Raw genomic sequence first — 19,231 nt, 5'->3', positions numbered from 1 at the left:
CCCGCTAGGATGATCTCTACTTGGATTTATAAAATATTTAGAAACCTATTGCTCTCCAGTTGCAGTTAGCCATTAGTAACGCCACTGAGTTTGGTTTAGCAATACACTTCAGTTCCCAAAGGCCTTGCATGGGCTGTGACTGCAAGTGGGTTGTTGCAAAAGCTAAGTTCTCTACGCTTAAAAGAATGATTTTCTAGAGTCTTAGTTATGAGGAGTTACTAACAAGTTATTATGTAGCCCCTAAGTGGCTGGTTTCAAAAAATTTTACACTTTGGCCCTAAATCCATTTGCTTTCACTCCTTCCTCCTCAGAATAAAACCCATGCTACCTTCATGGTATTTGGACTACAAATCGATTCCTTGCCATTGATTTAAAATAAAACCACCCTGAGATTTTTCTGGAGACTAAAGCCTCCTTTCAGTGCACACCCTTTTTCTCCGGTGGAAGAGCGCAGTCCTAAAGTGGCCTGCAGACAGCCTCTTAAGGCCTCTTAAGCAAATGGCATATGTCATGAAATACCATATATGAGAGTATTGGGTGGGAGTGTGGATTAAAAAAAAAAATCTGTCACCCTGGTTTTCATGGTTTGGAAACCGGTTGCATAGCCTTAGAATTTAGTCCATTTGGGGAAGAGTGGGCTGTGTGCCATTATGAAATTATCAGCTAAGGCTGTTTAATAATTATACCAAGAGCTGCTTTGGGAAGGACCCAGTCTATCCACGTAGTTGGGTCTGTACAGTGAGTGGGTTCGAGATCCTATGGATCTTTCTGACGGTTCATACCTCAGTCGCTGTGCTACTGACCCACTTTGGTTTGCTGACCGTATACGAAGCCAGACCCCTTTCCACTCCAGCGCCCTGCCCTCAGCACCACCCCCGAGTGTGCACGTGCGTATGTGCACGTACACACACACACACACACACACACACACACGCGCGCGCGCGCGGCGTCAAGGCTTTGCAGTGAACAGTAGACCCCTGCCCCCTCACCCCACAGCTTGAATCTTTTCTCTGGAACCGGGGAACGAAACCTGGTGGGGCTGAACCCAGCAAAACCAATCACCCTTTATGCCCAGTACGACTTCAGAGTCACTTTTTTAGGTGGGTTGTTTGTTTGGCAGGCTTGTAGCATCAGTAGTTTCATTGTCATTTTTATTTCTTGCAGTTTTATGTGCTGAAAGAGTTGGCCAGATGACTAAGACATATAATGACATAGATTCTGTAACTCGGCTTCTTGAGGAGGTAAGTGATTTGGGGCAAGGCAAAGAGTCATTTATAGCTGATTATAATTTATATCAATTAAAGCATACATTACCATCTTTCTCGGTGAAGAATCTCAGCAACTGAGCCCTCTCAGGGTATAATTCAGTGGCTTTATTTTATTTATCTTTTGAACTGAGAGCTATGTTGGCTTCTGTCACTGTAACTTTGTACAGGGTATTTTGGATTTTAAAAGGAATGTATTAATGACACAGAATAGGGTGGCATTTAAATACTTGCTGTAGAATACCCTGTTTAAGATTTATAAACCCTTAAAATATATACTAATGATATATGTTAAGTGTATACAAAAATGTCAGAAAAATACATCATTATCCATATCTTTGTAATGTTTTAGTTGCATTTTGTTATGTTTTTAGTTACATCAGGTTAAGGGAATATTATTATGCGGTGTCAGCATGGAAATAACCAAAACAAGCATGGCAAGGAAAATTTTAGGAAACGTGCTTGGGATTAGATGAGCTGTAGTTAGTTTAGAGACTATGCTTTTCTCAATTTCTTCTCAGCATTCTGTTGACACTTGAGAATTAAGGTGCTATGGTGGCCTCTGGAAGCAGGTGAGTGTAATGTGTGTATCCCCATGCCTTCAGCAGGTCAGAACATGGTAGGTTCTCAGTATTTATTGAATAAGTGCCCATCTTAAAGCACTACCTCCCACTCTCCCCACAAAATCAGACCTCAAATGCAGAGGTGCTAACCTTTTTTTTAAAGATTTTTTTTTGATGTGGACCATTTTTAAAGTCTTTATAGAATTTGTTACAATATTGCTTCTGTTTTATGTTTTGGTTTTTTGGACCTGAGGCGTGTGGGATCTTAGCTCCCTGACCAGGGATCGAACCCACACCCCCTGCATTGGAAGGTGAAGTCTTAACCACTGGACCGCCAGGGAAGTCCCAGAGGTGCTAACTTTTAGACCCTGGCTTCTGCTCTAGAATCTAGAATGATTTGGGGTCATGTGACTATTCATTAGCCCTTCTTGAGGAAGAGAGTAGAAAGATATGAGAGACACAGAAATCATCATTTTCAGCCAGTGGCAGAACAAAGTTGAAACACAGGACCAAGCAGGAGTGTGGGACCTGAGGTTTTTTGGTGGGGGGCATCTTTTCATCCCTTTATTTATTTATTTATTTTTGCGGTACGCGGGCCTGCCACTGCTGTGGCCTCTCCCGCCGCGGAGCACAGGCTCCGGACGCGCAGGCCCAGCGGCCACGGCTCTTGGGCCTAGCCGCTCCGCGGCATGTGGGATCCCCCCGGACCAGGGCACGAACCCAGGTCCGCTACATCGGCAGGCGGACTCTCAACCACTGCGCCACCAGAGAAGCCCTTTTCACCCCATTTTTATGTCTCTCTCTTTCCCTGCGCTTTTCCCTTCTGCACATCCAGTGTTCTCCTACCTGCTCTGAGGGCTGGACCCTTCCAATACTCCCCTACCCCTACCTCAAGTTCCTGAGGGTTCACCTGCCCTGCTACACACTCCCCTCCCATTCTCCTGGAGGCCACCCATGGGTAGACCCAGTGTAGCTGAGACAGGGCAGGAGCCGAGACCCGCTTGACCACCTGCATGTCAGGGAAGTTACAAACTCCTCAGCCCCGAATAAGTGAGTTTAGATTTTTTGGCCGTGTGACAGGGCCATTGGTGAGGCATTTTAGGGCACTGGCCTTCTGGTGACTCTCCAGTTGCAGCCGTCTTGGCGGCTGGCATTAGTGACCTCGTAGGCTAGCTTGGTTGGCACCACCAACTTTTGAAAATAGTTTTTACCATGTTCCCCCTTCCTGCTGTGTCAATTTTCCTCAACACTGTCCTGTTTCTAAATCCACTCCTCACTCCATACCCAATTAGTCCTCAAGTCTTCTGAGGGAGGTCCTACGTCTGTACCTTTATTATTTTTTTTCCAAGGCCACCACTCCAGCTCCTGGAGCCCTGGCAGTGAGATTTGAGTTTTCTCTCTGCTGTCATCTTCCCTGCAGCTGCCACCCTCCCAAGCCCTCTTTAATGACCTCGGCTTCCCGCGACACTCAGAACTCCTTGGCATGGCATTCAAGGCTACACACTCGATCACATTCCTGAATCCTCTTAATACTCATCACCGGGACCTGCCTCCTGCTCTCCCACCTGTGACCTTTTGCACCGTTTGGCCCCTCTGTCTTTTCTTGCCTTGAGTGTCATACTGCAGGGCTCATTAGGGATCTCTGAAGCTGTCACACTCCCCCAGCCCCAGGTAGTCCGTGCCCCAGCCAGCCCTGAGCTCGGGAACCACCCTGTCATTCTGTTGGCTTTGTTCATCCAACTGGATTGGTTAGAAGTTTTTCCAAGGCGAGGACCCTGTTGGGTCCTGATTTCTTTCGCCCTTTTAATCCTGGAAATGATGGGCCTTTGATAAGTGTCTGCCTCTGTGGTCACGCTTATTATTAAGGGTAAACTTTGAGAGCTGGGTGTCGTCTGTGCATCATCTCATTAATTCTACGATAGTTCTCAGAAGTAGATGCCACTATTTCCCCCATCCTACTGTGAGGGGACCTACATTTGAGAGGACAGACGACACCCGGTGGCTCAGCTGCTTTCCAGCCCGGGCCCTTAACCACTATGCACGTGGCCCTGTTGATTTTGGCTGTAGGTGTTTACTGCCCTGTTTGTTTAGTTTTGGGGAGTACGGTTAGTTGATTGTCAGTGAGACATTTTTACTTTAAAAACATGAACTGGATAATGTTTTTTTTAATGGGATGCTGCTTCAGTGAGTATCCATGGCCCGTGGTTCCTGGCTCCTGCCGGGTGTGAGCTGGCAGGGCTGGGTGAGGACTCTGCAGGGCCAGACCCGTCTCTGCTTGGATGTTTGAGGACCACTTCAGAGGAGCCTGAGACTCCAGCCCTGTATGGAGATCCTGGTCATCAGCACCTCACAGCTCATTGCTTAAATGAGTGTCACTGTATCAAGAAGTAGGCTGTCGTCTTTAAAAAAAAAACTGAGTTGCTCAAAAGAATATTTGTGGGGCAGTCTCTTCAGGTGGCTCTTTGCTGTGCTTTTTTGTTTTATTTTTAACAGCTCACCATGGCCATGGTCTGTGGGCATCAGCGTGTTTTATATACAACGCTGTGCCTCTCCTTTTCCTGATAAGAATCACATCTGAGTTGCTGCCTTTCTTTGGAACTAGGCGGGTTTCCTGGTTAAAGTCTAATTGCCCCAGTCGCGTGAAGGTTGTGCCATGCTGTGCTTTTCTTGGCTTTGGTCCCGTTTCCTCTGGTCGTTTGCTTTGGTTTTGCACGGCTGCCGCAGGCAGGCGGGGTGCTGGCGGGATTTGCACGGGATGCCGGAGCACAGCCCTTGGCCAATGTGAAGAGTTTGCTTTCGGGTTAAAGGGGAAGAGGATTCTGCAGCTCGCCCTGGCTTTTGCTGCTGTTCGGAATTTACCTCTGGGCAAAGCTGTCTCCTCCCCAGTTACGGAGAGGGTTATTCCAGGAGCTCCTTAGTCATGCTTTTTTATCCCAAAATGGGTGAATGAGATGAGTCAGCTGCTCAGCGTGGGAGGCAGGCAGCTCTCCGTCTCTGGGGCCGTGCCAGGCGGCTCGAGTGTTCATGGTCATTGCTAAAAGGGGCTGAGACACAAGTCACAGTCTTTTTAAAAAAAATTTTTATTGGAGTATAGTTGCTTTACAAGGTTGTGTTAACTTCTACTGCCCAGCAAAATGAATCAGCCATACATATACGTATATCCTACAGTGCATTAAGTTTTCAGCGAAACATAGCTGCAGAGAGGGAGCTAGGAGAGTCAGAATGAGCCCCACCTGACCGCCATCTCCTGGGGAATAAAAGAACCAGTTCTTCTAATGACTGATTTCCAAATTGAGATTTATTTATGGTCTCATTTTCTCACTGGAGTTTGATCCAGTGGTCATTTCCTAGCTGTTTTCCTGGTTTTCGAAGTAAATATTTATCACATGTTGGCTGGTTGTAAGAAATGAGACTCTTTTCATTACTGAAATTCTTTTTTTTTTTTTGCGGTACGCAGGCCTCTCACTGTTGTGGCCTCTCCCGTTGCGGAGCACAGGCTCCGGACGCGCAGGCTCAGCGGCCGTGGCTCACGGGCCCAGCCGCTCCGCGGCATGTGGGATCTTCCCGGACCGGGGCACAAACCCGTGTCCCCTGCATCGGCAGGCGAACTCTCAACCACTGCGCCACCAGGGAAGCCCGATTACTGAAATTCTTAAAGAGAAACCCAACTGGCCTTTTGCCTTAGAAAAACCAGAGACCTGATGACTTTTTTGTTTAAGAATTTCATTTCATCTCTGAATATTTTTACTCTAACTTCCTTTTTTTTTTTTTTTTCCAGCAGAGCATTTTCTTTATGTTACTATACAGATTAGATTTTGGGTGTAGACAAAGTGAGAGTTGTCCCCTCTGGAGGGCAAGGAGGCCCTCAAGTCTGAGGTTTGACGTGTATTGGGGTATAGTGGGGAGGGGCGAGGGGCTTCGTTGTCGAGCCCCTCAGCATTTGTTTCCTTCCCCTGCCTGCGTCCCATTCCTCTTGGGTTCTGGCCCCTGTGTGCCGTGGGAAGCCTTCAGCATTCTTCACGTGCTCATCAGTGCCTTGCCCAGCCTGTCTTCATCATTATGATTTTGGCTTGATGCGTTTGCACTGAAATCTGCATATGCAATGTCTGTGTGTGCTGGAACTTAGCAGCTGGATTGCATGACGGCAAGCAGCACGGGACAGTAGGCAGTGAGCCAACGAGCATGACGCACCTGCTGGGTATTCAGTCTGAGGGCTTGCTCTAGTAGAAAGATTTAACAGACTGGAGTGAGATTTATGGAGACCACACTTCCAAAGGGAAATGGACAGTGGTACTACAGTTTTCACGGAGAGTTAGCCAGCTGAAACCTGCACTAGTTGCTAATTTTGAGACGGCCCCTGTAGAAGTGGGTTCCCTCACACAATCCCTGTGGGTCATTTCCTCCCAGTACCAAATACGCACAACCGTTGTGTCTGAAAAGTAATAAAGGGCCACTGAGATAAGGACCCTCCTTGGTAGACACAGTAGCCGGCACGGATGAATGCACAGAGAGGGGCGTCTCGGTTCGTTGGGCAGACTCACTGGTCCCCTTTGTTCCCTGGGAGGGCATGAGGGGGAGGCACAGATTGGGAAGGAGTTGGAGGAATTTATGGCTCACTTGACATGACACCCAGCTGGCTTCTGGGACAGCAGTTACAGGTTTCAGGACCATGGAAGACCTAGGGGAGAGAGACCATCATTTATGCAAGAGCTCCAGAGAGCCAAATCGCTGTTGGATTCAGTCCCCCCAAACCATGCTCTGACCTCCAGTGCTCTGCTCGTAATTCAGCGAAACTCCCGTGATGAGCAAAGGAAGGTGTGCTACTATTGCATGGTATAATTTGGTGGATACATAAGAAGTTAGAAATAAAAAATGCTTTTTTGAAGTATCTTACAACTCAATGAATCATAGAGCTAGAAGGGTCCCTCAGCAAGTCTGCCCGTCCACCCTACCTCATCTCACAGACGAGGGAACTGGACCCCAGGGATGTTGAATCAGAACCCAGACTCTCAAATTTTAGGGTAGAACGGTTCACCTGGAGCAGTTAAACTTTTGACGGGTACCTGCTATAAGAAATGCCTCTTAGGTTGTCGGTAAATGTGTGACAAGCAAAATTTAAGCATGAAGTGATAACCTTACTATGTGGAATGCACTTTGGTATTTCAGTTCTATGCTGTTGAATGTCATTTAAAACAAAATGACAGTTGCCATGACTAAAATGATTCTCAACCTACTGATGGTTTATAATCTGTGTTTGGGAAAGATGGATCTAGAGGGTACCCGATCCTTGTTAAGTGGAAGCCATAAGACTACATCGTTATCAGAAGCGGAGATTCCTGAATCCCCAGCTTTTTTCTGCTCAAAACCCCATGTCCCTCTTCTTCTGCTTTTTTACACCAGATGAGCAGAATAATTAGCGTAGGCTTCTAAAAGGATTTCATTTTCCGGAGTTCGCCTCCCCATGCCAATCCCCGCCTAAAAGTGAGCAAGTGCATCTACTCGTGATGGCCAGCAGTTTCACCAGCAAGGATCAGTGAGTCTGCATTTGGTGACGGCGTCCACCCCGCTGTCTCCACTGTCAGGCCACAGCTTTCCTCCCATAAAGGCAGCTGTATCTTTGTATGCCAGTAAAGATTTTCCTCTGTGCCCTGCTGTGCTCTAACTCAGTAAATTCCAGCTTAATGTGTGCCAGAGAGGCTGCCTTGGCTATTTTAAGTGCACTTTGGAATTTCTGGATTCACTTATTCATTGAGCAAATAGTTACCGAGTGTCTCCCTGTGCTGGGTGCTGGCGATACAATAGCCCAGCCCTTCAGGTAGAGAGATAGGTTATCAAATGATTACATAAGGACCAAAAGCAGTTGCACAGAAAGGTTTTTGGAAGCATGTCTTTCCTGTAGGAAGAGACTTGTTTTCATTAGATCGGAAGGTTCCCTTTCATTGCTTGGGGCCCTGGTAGCTGAGTGAGCTCCTCTTTGAACAGGTGTCAGATGCTGGTGTGTGGATGGTGAATTAGTTGATTCCCTTGTCCTTGCTGAACGCCCTTGTTTTCCTCAGTTGACCCTGAGTTCTGTGGGCTCCTGCTGGAAGCACCAGAGGTTTTCTCAACCTCTGCTCTCGCTTCTGCCTTTCACAGAAAGAGCGGGATCTAGAGTTGGCTGCTCGGATCGGCCAGTCGTTGTTGAAGAAGAACAAGACACTCACCGAGAGGAATGAGTTGCTGGAGGAGCAGGTGGAACACATCAGGGAGGAGGTAAGGACCTGCCAGCAGGGGCATCTGCAGGGGCTTGGGTGCCGCAACAGGCATGCCTGAGGAAGGTCATGATTTCATGGGATCCCGCTGGGGAAGGCCCTCCCCGGACATGGAGAGCTGCCTTCCTGCTGCCCCTCCTGTTCACCTGTGTCTCCTTCCGACAGTGTGGACAGGTCGCCCAGGCTGGGACCAGCCCTCACATGGTCAGTAGGCCCCCAGTGTGGACCAGCTACAGCCCGTGTCCTCCAAGAATCTAGATCATCATGTCAGCTGAGAAAGACACTCAGAGCTTGGCTGAAGGGCACACAGGCTATTCCAACAATGAGCGGAGATCCCTGAGCCAGGGTGGGCGTTGGCAGGCGGAGAAGGAACTGCAGCCATGCTGCAGAGTGAGGCAGTGACTGCCCCTTCGTCAGCACAATATAATTTTGTGTTTCTAAAACAAACCCAAAAATAGCCTATTGTTTTCATGATCGAAGCCCTACTATGTTAATGATACAAATCTTGGTCTATGTCTTCAGCCCCCATCATTATGGGGCGTGGGGGGCAGGGGAAGAACATTTTAGGCTTAACTTAGGGGCTGAGGTCTCAGAGGAGCGGCACTGATTTTCTGGGAGGGATACGGTGTGGACGGGAGGAGGAAGGCTGCAGAGTCGGGCGGGTTTGCTACAACCAGAATTAGGAGCTTACAGCCAGGCCCCCCTTGCTAGTGTCTTTGCCATCATCCTAACTGGCCTTTTTTTTTTTTTTTTGCGGTACGCGGGCCTCTCACTGTTGTGGCCTCTCCCGTTGCGGAGCACAGGCTCCGGATGCGCAGGCTCAGTGGCCATGGCTCACGGGCCCAGCCGCTTCGCGGCATGTGGGATCCTCCCGGACTGGGGCATGAACCCGCGTCCCCTGCATCGGCAGGCGGACTCTCAACCACTGTGCCACCAGGGAAGCCCCGTAACTGGCCTTTGAACAGTGAATCTGAACTGTGAGGACTTTGATTGGCTTTCCTTCTTCTCATTTCTTCTCCCTTATTTTCTATCAGAAACTTTCTTAGTGGGGGGGGGGGGCGCGACGGGGATGCCCATATTCATGTCCCTAAGACGTATTCAGACTTTTTCCTCATTAAAGATATTCCCAGCTATTGTTGTCTGGGTTTACCAATCTAATGTGATGAAACAGAGTAGCCACTCAATAAGAAAAAGTTTTTTTAAGCGTTTATTGTAATTTTTATTGATTTTTTTTCCCCTTCCGGTGTTACTGAGATATAATTGATGTACAGCACTGTATAAAGACAAGTTTTAACCCTGGGCTTTCTTTAAAAGGTGATGAGGTAAGATACGGTCGTGTTCAAGGAGAAATAAAGTTGACCCCTGCTGTCCCGGCCTCCAGCATCATGACCTGAATCTCCCTTCTCCCAAGTATGGGAGAAGGTCAGCCTGGCCCCCTACTTGGCCCCTTCTGAGCAGAGGGACATGCCATCAGGAACCAGTAAATGGTCACCCGTCGCCCCTCACGCGCTACTTCTCCAAGGTGCTGCCCTTGCTTGGGGCTTCCTTTCCTCACACAAAGTGCATCCTGCACTTGGGGGTGGAAGTGACTTTTTGTCCCCTTGGGAAACCTTGGAGTTTGAAAACTGTTTCCCCTTGGCACATCATTAAATGATCAGTCCAGGTGTTGAAGCCGAAGCCTTTACGTACGTAAAACTGGTTTCTCCATGGAAGATAAAATATATTCACGGTGTTGTGTAGGAAAGTTGGGATAAACTATAGACCCCAAATCAAATTAGAAACAAGAAAGAATTAAAACGATTATAATCCTCGCTCACAGTGCTGGTTGCCTATTCATCGGTGCTGAATGGTGAAAGGGCAGGTGAAAATTTTTATGGTTCAGGTTTGTTTATTTTAAACCTGAAGTATAAATAAGTGCGACTTGCAGAACCATCCTTGCAGAGTAGTCGGTACGGCCAGTTCCTCATGGTTGCCTCTTTTCTTCCTGTATCTGGAATGCCTATCTTGTAATCATTGAGTACAAAGCAGGGTCTGGCCAAGCTTGGCCAGAATTCCTGTGAGGGTGTAGCAGTCACAAGGTGGCGCTACGAGATTTTCCAAGCGGGAGAACAAGGGTTGCCGGGCTTGCTGCTTGTAGCTGCCCACCCGGAACTGACATCACCAGGGGTCCTGGTCCGAGATGGGATTTGGTTTTGGCAGAAGTGAATGACCTCTTCCTCCATGTGGTAACATGGTCCGCTTCTCTGAGTGTTTTCCCAGCTGGTCATCCATTTACTTGCAAAGCCCCTATGCTGTCTTGCCGCCCCCCGCCCCAGCCATCATTCTAGCACCTTCTAGTCCCCTCTCACCTCTTCTTTGTACCAAAGTAAAAACTACAAATTTAAACAGAGGGATTTTTGCCAAAAAGTAATTGATTGCATTTTTCTTAAATGGGATCAAACTCAGCCCCTTGTTTTCCTTGAATAGCACAAAATCGGTGACATGCCTTCACTTTGAATGAGGAATTTAAAAAATGTTGTCAGTGAGCAATAAGTGTTTAAGCACGAGTGGGGATGCTGTCACATTTAGAGAGCGCGTGACGGGCTGTGTTTGTGCAGGTGTCACAGCTCCGGCATGAACTGTCCATGAAGGATGAGCTGCTTCAGTTCTACACCAGCGCCGCAGAGGAGAGCGAGCCGGAGTCTGTGTGCTCCACCCCGTAAGTCACCCAAGGGCCTGTCTCTAGAGGCCGGAGCACTGGCTGGCTGTGGTCCATGAGCTTGGAGTTGCCTAGACAGCGTCACCTTCACTGACAGCACAGGTCAGCTGCTCTCAGCCTTCTGTAGGCCAGACATCTCTGAGTGCCTCCGACAGATGGATTTTCCCGTTCTGATGGGATTTTAGTTTTCCTCTTCCTGGGTCTTACTGCTTATTTGTCAGTTCAGATTGGTTTGGCCTGGCTGTTAAGGAGTAACAGGCTGGACTCTGCATTTGGAGGAAATACAGGGTTCTGGAGCCAGCAGTGCTGTGGTGGGTCCTTGGGGGGTGCCTGGGGGGAGGGGCTTCTCTGAGTCAGCAGAGTCTCCTATTAGGAACATGAACTGTAGAGCCCGATGGTCTGAGTTCAGATCTTGGCTCTGTGGCTCATGGCCAAGTTATTAACCTCTCTGTGCTTGCTTCCTCATTTGTAAAGTGGGCATAATAATAGTACTCAGTTCTTAGGGCTGTGAGCACTGAATGGGTTCATACATGTAGGGTACTTAAAATAGTTCTTGGCACATAGAAGGCATCCCAGATTGTGTAGACTTCAAATAGAGTTGGTTCCCCCGAAACCTGAGGCAAAGTAGCCGCAAAGGGTTGGGATGTGGCCCTGAAGTGTTGTGAGCCTGTGCTGTTTTCCTGGTGGTGAGGGAGCAGCCTGATGGGTCATTGTCACCCCTGCACCTTTCATGAGCTTTCCTTGAAACGGCCCTTCTTTGTGCTTCTCCATGGCTTGCCAGGTGGTCGGAGGAAATGCCTCCCTCCCTAGAAAGTGAACTTTCTCCCCCAGGTTGAAGAGGAATGAGTCGTCCTCCTCCGTCCAGAATTACTTTCATCTGGATTCTCTCCAAAAGAAGCTGAAGGACCTTGAAGAGGAGAACGTTGTACTTCGATCAGAGGTGAAGTGCACTCCCTGCCCTCGTCCCCTCTGCAAGGGTGGTGGCCCCATTTTGCATGTCTGGTGAGAATAGCTGTGATTACAGCCCCTCCGTCCTCCAGGGTGATGGTCTGTGAAAGAGCCATGTGGACCTGGGGTCACAGCCACACCAAGTGCCCAGAGGGCGTGCCTCACTTATGAGCTGGGCATTGCCTTCAAAGGGCAGCACATACTGTCCGGGCTGCAGCAGACGGACTGGTGAATTATGCAGCATGAGGCTGGGTAAGAGTAGCAAACCCTTCTCCTTCTCGGTCAGGGCCAAAGCTCCTGGAAAGTGGGGCCTTGCCATGGTGGTCTCCAGCTCGGACGTAGAAGTGACTTGGAGGCCTGGTGTGAAAGCCTCGTTTTCACTTTACTGCAGGTCAGATGTGCCCTAATAGTACACGAGAACTTGGAGACATATTTCTTAGACAGTTAACTTAAAAAGGTTGAACTGAGTGAGGCAGCTTGGAAACCCGTGCTTTTGAGTATTTCTGATTGGCTAGTCACTGTGGTGGGTACTTTGCCTGCATTCTTTTTTTAAAAAAATCTTCACAACAAGGCTGGAAGTTGGTTACTCTGATTCTCATTTACAGTAGGGAAAACCGGGACCCAGGCTACTAAGTGTTTTGATTGCCAAAGATCTCGCAAATTAGTGAGCAACAGAGCCAGGGTTTGTAAGTCTCTGTGGCTCCAAACCCTACATTATTTCCCTTCACCCACTACCCCTATCCAGAAATACAGATGCATGCAAATTTAGTACTATTTGTTTACTTATCCATGAGTTTATGCTTTCTAGCCAGAGGTGTGGTACAGCCCTATCGATCAGGCCCTTGTCTGTCAAGTTTGGGCTGCATGTTCACCTAAGCTGGCCCAGGGTTCCCCAGAGTCCCTCCAATAGGGCAGACCACCTGTCACCTCGAACTTGCCTCACATGTTGGGAAGAGCCTCATGTCTGGGCTTAACAGGATGCTCTCCTGCCTGAGGAAAGGGTCATTCGTGTCTCTTAGCCATCAACTCTTCCAGCCTCTCATTTACTGATGGGACACATAAGCCCAGTGCGACCAAGCTTTCTCTGCCAGGCAGTGGCTGAGCCACGACTACAGTCCAGTTTTCCCCATTCTGAGTTCCAGCATCTGCCCCAAGTAAATGCTCTAGCCCCAGGCACACAGCAATTTGTCCCTCTGTCGGAGTCTTCCCCTAAAGCAAGCGGAGGGAATCTGATCCCAGCCACAGATTCCGGCTCCTGCATCTGGCTTTCAGGACTGTGGCATCTCTGGGGCCAGGACCTGAGGGCTCAGAGATACCTCTCTAACTGGGGCATTTTCTTGGGGCCTTCAGATCTCTTCCCACCTTTTCAGCCAGGAGCAAAGCCATCCAGAGTCCGAGGGGTAGCTCTTGGGTCTCTGAACTTTAATGCTTTCATATTATACCCTGTTTTTGCTCAGCTGAATACAACAGGTCTAACTCCTACTCAGAAACTCAGAGGATGGTGCCCGGCACGTAGTAGGTGTGATAAGTGTTAGCCATTCTTGTGGTGGTGATTATCCTTAGAATGCCCACGGTAGGCAGGGCTGTGTCATAGCCACTGTTTGGGTCACAAGGGGGTCCATGACTGTGAGCCAGGACGGGCACACGTGAATAGACAGGCCGACTGATAGAGGGGGCGCTCACAAGAGTTTTAGCAGCTGCTTTGTGTGGCGCCCTCTAGTGGTTGGGATTGACTTTCTATATCTGAGGGCTCAGTGGGTCACAGCTGGGGAGATGCTGAAGGGCAGCTTTCCAGACCCAGGTTAGCCCTTGCTGCATCCCCTAGGCCGTCCAGGTGCGACTGTGGGATCTCTGACCTGAGCCTTGTCCACAGGCCTGCCAGCTGAAGACGGAGACCATTACCTATGAAGAAAAGGAGCAGCAGCTGGTCAACGACTGCGTGAAGGAGCTGAGTATGGCCTGCCCCCCGCCCCTCCTGTCCCCCGCTTTTACTTTCCCCATCTGCCATCATTAAGACCAGATGGATTTGCATTACCTGATAGAGTGTGGTCTTCCTGCCAGCCTGGGCTCAGTAGCATTTTTTCCGAAAACTAGAGGCCTCCCCTGATCTTGTGTGGCACCCCTCACCCTCGTGTATGAGACAGCGGGTGCGGTGTTGTCAGCCATACATTCCCAGTCTCTCGCAATTAATTAAAATTAATTTTAGTTTTGGCTTTCTGCTGGAATACTGGTTATCGAATGTCTGAGTTAGGTCCAGCATCGGAGTCCTGAGCTGAAGATGTGGAAGAACAGCCTTATAGTATCAGTAATTTGATGTGTAAACGTTGAGGCCAGAGTTCTCAGCTTTGCAAATACGATGTGCTTCCCCCGACCCTCTCCATTATAAGTTTACACGTTAAGACAAACGGGCAACACAGTATTCTGAGTGTCAGCAAGACACTAAGTCAATGAAACGCACCCTATGTTTAAATCTAGTAAAATGAGTTATGGCTCTGAATATGGGTTGAAAACGCCCAGGGGAATTGTGTTGTGCATGGCGATAGTTCCTTTCTAGAACAGAGTGCAGCAGGGGTTCCTGTTACCGATGGGGGTGTGTTCCTGTGTGGAACGTGCAGAATTGGCCAGAGGCGCCTTCTGTTTGGTATGGCACCTCACGGCTGACTGCGAAAGCCTGCCCGATCTTCTCTGGGCAATGGGGTGAGCACCCACACAGAGCCTGCGAGCCACAGCTGGTGGGCCGGTTCCTCCTCACGACAGACCGAGCCCATATAGGAAGATGGGGACTCTCCCTCCAAGCCATCTTCACGTGCCCTCTCCACTACTCCCCCCTGTCTTGTAATAAAGATGTTTTTTTCTTGGACAAACCACAAAGAAGCCATTCTCTCTGGCTCTTGCGACTGTCGTTTCTTGGTCAAAGGGGATGCCAACGTGCAGATTGCCAGTATCTCGGAGGAACTGGCCAAGAAGACGGAAGATGCTGCCCGCCAGCAGGAGGAGATCACACACCTGCTTTCCCAGATAGTTGATTTGCAGAAGAAGGCAAAAGCTGTAAGGCTTCTGTTTCTCTGGCCGATACAAAACTAGCTGTTCTGAGATGGAGAAGGGGCATTTACCCCAAAGACAGTGCCCTTTAGATTCATATTTTAGGAATTTGTGCCGTCCCTTTAGAGCTTTTGCTAAAGCTTAGCGGATTCAATAGCATAAAATTTGTTGCCCTGAATTGGCAAGGGGATCACATTTATCACCACTCACCTCCTAAGAAAAACCTGCAAATGAATAGAACTCATTAAGAAAGGTAAAGGGGCTGTAAACAGAGAGTTTGGGAATTCAAAGTCTGAATGATCTAGTTTGGTATTTGTCCTTAGGGCACCTGTATATTCCGCGGTAGAACCTTGTCCCCTTTAGATTTAAGATGTAGCAGCGAAAAAACAATTAAGTTTCCCCACGTCAGGCCTTTGCTAGAAGCCTGAGGTGAAATGCTTCCAGAGAGCGGCTGTGACTATGGAGGGTAGGGGTAAGCGATAGGGAATGAACACGGACACAGGAAGTACGCTGCCCTCCAAACTATATAAAAGACAAAATTTTACTCCAGTATAAGATAAAATCTCCCTGTGGACGTGTGATAGGATCATAACGGATCAGGGAATAAGAGGGGAAAAGTTAGACTTTTCTACGTGTCTTAAAAGAGAAGCTGATTTCCCTTTGCCACGTTCTAGTGTGCAGTGGAAAATGAAGAACTTGTCCAACACCTGGGGGCCGCCAAGGATGCCCAGCGGCAGCTCACGGCCGAGGTGAGTGGCTCTCCCTCATTTCATCAGGGCCCCAGTCCCAGCTGGGGTACATCAGCCTCCCTCCAACAGGCTGTGTGGGTCCCGTCCATCTTAACAACCATTCTGATTTTGAATTGAATGTCATTCTTACTCCTAAGGCAGCTCCCAGTTGAGCTGACGCTGGTCGTGAGCACCTGGGGGGCTGGGCTGTACACCAGCCTGGAGCCCGGTGCGCACGGGCCCACGACAAACGTTCCAATAAGGGAAAGGACACAGAGCACGCCATGTCAGAGGAGCCCCGTTCAAAGACGTGGCAGGAAACGAGGGAGTGATGATTCGCCCTCTCGTTTGTTTTCTCTCAGTTGCTCGTTAGTGTTTTAGGAGATTTCCGAGTCTGCAAGTAAAAGAAAAACTATGCCTCAGGACACAGGGCAGCTGGTCCCGTGGAGGGCGGGAGCTTCTGGTAGTGATCCTGGTGGGTGGGTGGGCGGTACCAGGTCTCACATCCCAGACCTCTGCCCTTTCCTGGTGTCCGGCAGCTGCGCGAGCTGGAGGACAAGTACGCCGAGTGCATGGAGATGCTCCACGAGGCCCAGGAAGAGCTCAAGAACCTCCGGAACAAGACCATGCCCAACACCACGTCCAGGCGCTACCACTCGCTGGGCCTGTTCCCCATGGTGAGTGCCCGCCTGCTGCCTGACCCCCACTTCCCACCCTCAGGCCAGCGGGTGCTCCTGGGAGGAGGGCGGGTCTGGAGCTGAGCCTCTGCAGGTGGCTTCTCCTTTTGCAGCTTGGATCTGGATCCGAGATGAGGGCTCGCGAGCCCAGCCCGTGGCTTCTTAACCACGTGAGACGAATTGGTCCTTTATTTTCCGTCCCTCTGAATCTGTCTTTTCTACTCCTGCCCTTGGAAGATAAATTTAGTAGGAACTAGATTTAGTAGGCACCTCAGGTATTTGGAAGGCACTCTACATTATTTTTCCCCCGACCTTTTTAGAGTATGTGCTATTTTGGGCTCACAAGCGCATTGGAGAATTCTTAAATTGCCTTAAGCTTCCGCTGGTTCTTTGTATGCTTATTAACCGTTCTGGTGGCTTTCGGCATCTGTGATCTGAAAAAAGATTTCCCTCTATGCTGGGTGTGACGTTTTTATATTTTTCGTCTTAGTTCCCCACAGTCTTATTTCTTTCACCCTGGCCTGATCTGTTTCATGTTTAAGCTTTAGGGGAATGTGGTTGAGAAGGGGGCTTTCCAGGACGCTGACCTCTCCCTATGGTCAGCACAGGGTGGTGCCCCTCTGCTGGTCATTTCCCAGTAGTACTGGGGGGAACTTTCTCATTTTATCTTCTTCTGTCAGACTAGGGCCCCTTGAAGGTGGGGACCATGTCTTATTTGCTCTTTCCTCCTTCCCTCTCTTTAATACTCTAGCACAGTGCTTGGTACATTGTAGAGTTGTAGGTGCTTACTAGATGTTAGATCTGGATGGCTGGATCAACAGACTGAAAAGCAAACCACCACAGACTTTTCAGGCTCTATTTCCATGCTTTGATGAGATACCAGTTCTCTCTGAGGAGAGAAGACCTTTTGAGAGAAACTCCTCTAAATGAAATAGGAGTGGAGGGCTGTATAAATGTTTGTGAAAGTTGGTCCCTTTCAAATTGACCTTTACTCAGGGCTCTTTTTTCTTCACAGATTCCCCCTCCGCATTGCAGACACTGTCACCCAACCCCTTGCTGTCTGAACCACTTTTTCTAAATCATGATCTCCTTTTCTTCTTTGATTTCGTATATAAAGTCAGGCGCTCTCTCTCCACCTGATTGAAATCTAAGGGAAACCAAAAAAGAAAGACACAGCGTAAATAAGTCAGCTTTCCAAGAAGCTGATTGGTGATCCAGTGATTCCAAGAATCCCAGTGAAGGCAGCAAAGGACAATATATCCCCTGAATCCCCATCTAGAGCTGACTATGCTCGGCTCACAGACGGGCCCGTGTAGCTTTGTACGCTCCCTGCCTCACTTTTCCTCCTTCCCGGTTTCACATCTCCTGGGGCTGTCTTGTCTCCTGCATGCCTGGGGTTCACTGTCCTGTGTTCCTGCTCTCAAGGACAGACCTGTACTTTAAAGCTGAACCAGGACGTAAGAAAAGTTGAATTAAGTCTGCATTTGGGTTTCTTCTGGAGAGATTGATTCTCAACGTTTATTATTTGCTGAGGCGGAGCTTTTGTTTGCCCTTTTTCTGCTGTTGGCAGAGCTCAGTTTTTGAAGACGGCTATTTTTAAAGTGCATTATGCATGAAAGGTATTTAAGGCAATCTAAAGCTTGCATCATGCCTGTGTCTCTGGAGCAGAACACCCGGCTCTGCCTCTCTTGCTCCCACAGCCCTTCTAACTGTCGAATAAAACAGTGAGTAGCAGGCTTTGCTCAAGTATGTTCCCAATTCTCTTGCGTTATGGCCAAGAGTTCTTAATCTGGGATCTACAGACAGGATTCAGTGGGCCCTTGAACTTCGAGGGAGGATTATATCTCATATGTTCATTAATCCCTAACTGTACTTGGTGTTTCCTTCCTTCATGAAGGTAGGTAACAAACCACAGCGATATTAGCATCCCCGTGACTTTGTCATCCATCGAAATCACAGCTCTTTTCATAGCGCATGTCAGTGGCCACAGATGTCCCAAGACACCACCTGTGCTAATCTCCACTTCAGTCATTACCAGTCCTGAAACCCGATCCTGTGTGTTACTCTATCATACTTGCAGTTATTAATATTTTAGTAATTAACTCAGTATATCTGGCTTCCTCTTTAATCCTAATTATTTTATTCATTTAAAAACATTCTGAGAAGGGATCCATGCTCATCTCCAGATGGCCCAGGGGGGATCATGGCCACAAATGTCACAGACCTTGCTTGTGACCTTCCTTCAGAACAGCAGTGTCATTAGTAGTTTGGTATCTTGTTTCTTCTCTTAAGTGGTATGAAGGTCCTTCCCTTGTGCAGAACTTGGAATGTAAACAGTATTAAGAAAAATAAACTAGCTTAAAAATTACAAATTCCAGACGGGAGCATCCCCAGTGGACTGGGGGGCCCTGGAGGAGGCCCCATGCGTTGTCAGCTGGGAAGCCACTGGCCACAAGTGACTATGTAAATTTAAATCACTTAAAATAGTGCAGTTAAGAATTCAGTTCCGGGCTTCCCTGGTGGCGCAGTGGTTGAGAGTCCGCCTGCCGATGCAGGGGACACAGGTTCGTGCCCCGGTCCGGGAAGATCCCACATGCCGCCGAGCGGCTGGGCCCGTGAGCCATGGCCGCTGAGCCTGCGCATCCGGAGCCTGTGCTCCGCAACGAGAGAGGCCACAACAGTGAGAGGCCCGCGTACCGCAAAAAAAAAGAACTCAGTTCCTCAGTCACACTGGTCACATTTCAAGCGCTCAGTAGCCACCTGTGGCCAGTGTCTCCCATACTGGATGGTGCAGAAAGAGAACATTCCTGTCATCGCAGGAAGTTCGGCACGAATTTAGCCCTTCTCTTCAGGTTCTCCTAGGTGGTGTCCTCCTCTGAGGCCTCGGCAGGTGCTTTTCTGCACACCCTGGTCCTATCGGCATCCACCTGCGTGAGCATGAGGGATTGTTTGTCAGCCTCCGCTTCACCCAGTGAGGCCTGGTGGGCGGTTCAGGGAGAGGGGTACTCAGCAGGCCCCTCCATTGCTGAGTCTGAGCTTGGGGCTTGGCCCATCCAGGA

General features: G+C 48.9%; 1 protein-coding gene across 31 annotated transcripts in view; it reads left to right on the top strand.

The window, feature by feature from the left end:
- The window catches only part of TRAK1 (trafficking kinesin protein 1), a 164,058-nt gene that overhangs the window by 119,031 nt on the left and 25,796 nt on the right, over positions 1-19,231 (top strand). For 20 of the 31 annotated variants that reach the window (XM_089919126.1, XM_089919122.1, XM_089919125.1 and 17 more), the window contains 8 exons: positions 1,165-1,241; positions 7,964-8,080; positions 10,677-10,777; positions 11,609-11,717; positions 13,599-13,677; positions 14,598-14,773; positions 15,442-15,516; positions 16,035-16,172. In XM_089919126.1, coding sequence (XP_089775252.1) covers positions 1,191-1,241; positions 7,964-8,080; positions 10,677-10,777; positions 11,609-11,717; positions 13,599-13,677; positions 14,598-14,773; positions 15,442-15,516; positions 16,035-16,172 — 846 coding nt within the window. In that variant the 5' untranslated portion in view covers positions 1,165-1,190. Of the gene's footprint in view, positions 1-1,164; positions 1,242-4,505; positions 6,644-7,963; positions 8,081-8,955; positions 9,057-9,393; positions 9,602-10,676; positions 10,778-11,608; positions 11,718-13,598; positions 13,678-14,597; positions 14,774-15,441; positions 15,517-16,034; positions 16,173-19,231 lie in introns of those variants that run through there. The other 11 variants (XM_089919109.1, XM_089919106.1, XM_089919131.1 and 8 more) reach the window with 4 other exon arrangements.

The sequence above is a fragment of the Delphinapterus leucas genome, chromosome 10, assembly GCF_059928025.1.
Source record: "Delphinapterus leucas isolate spDelLeu-1000000601 "Yukka" chromosome 10, BTC_Dleu_Yukka2, whole genome shotgun sequence".
NCBI classification, from domain to species: Eukaryota; Metazoa; Chordata; class Mammalia; order Artiodactyla; family Monodontidae; genus Delphinapterus; species Delphinapterus leucas.
Note: the sequence above shows the minus strand (reverse complement) of the source record. Positions and strands in the feature narration are given on the sequence as shown.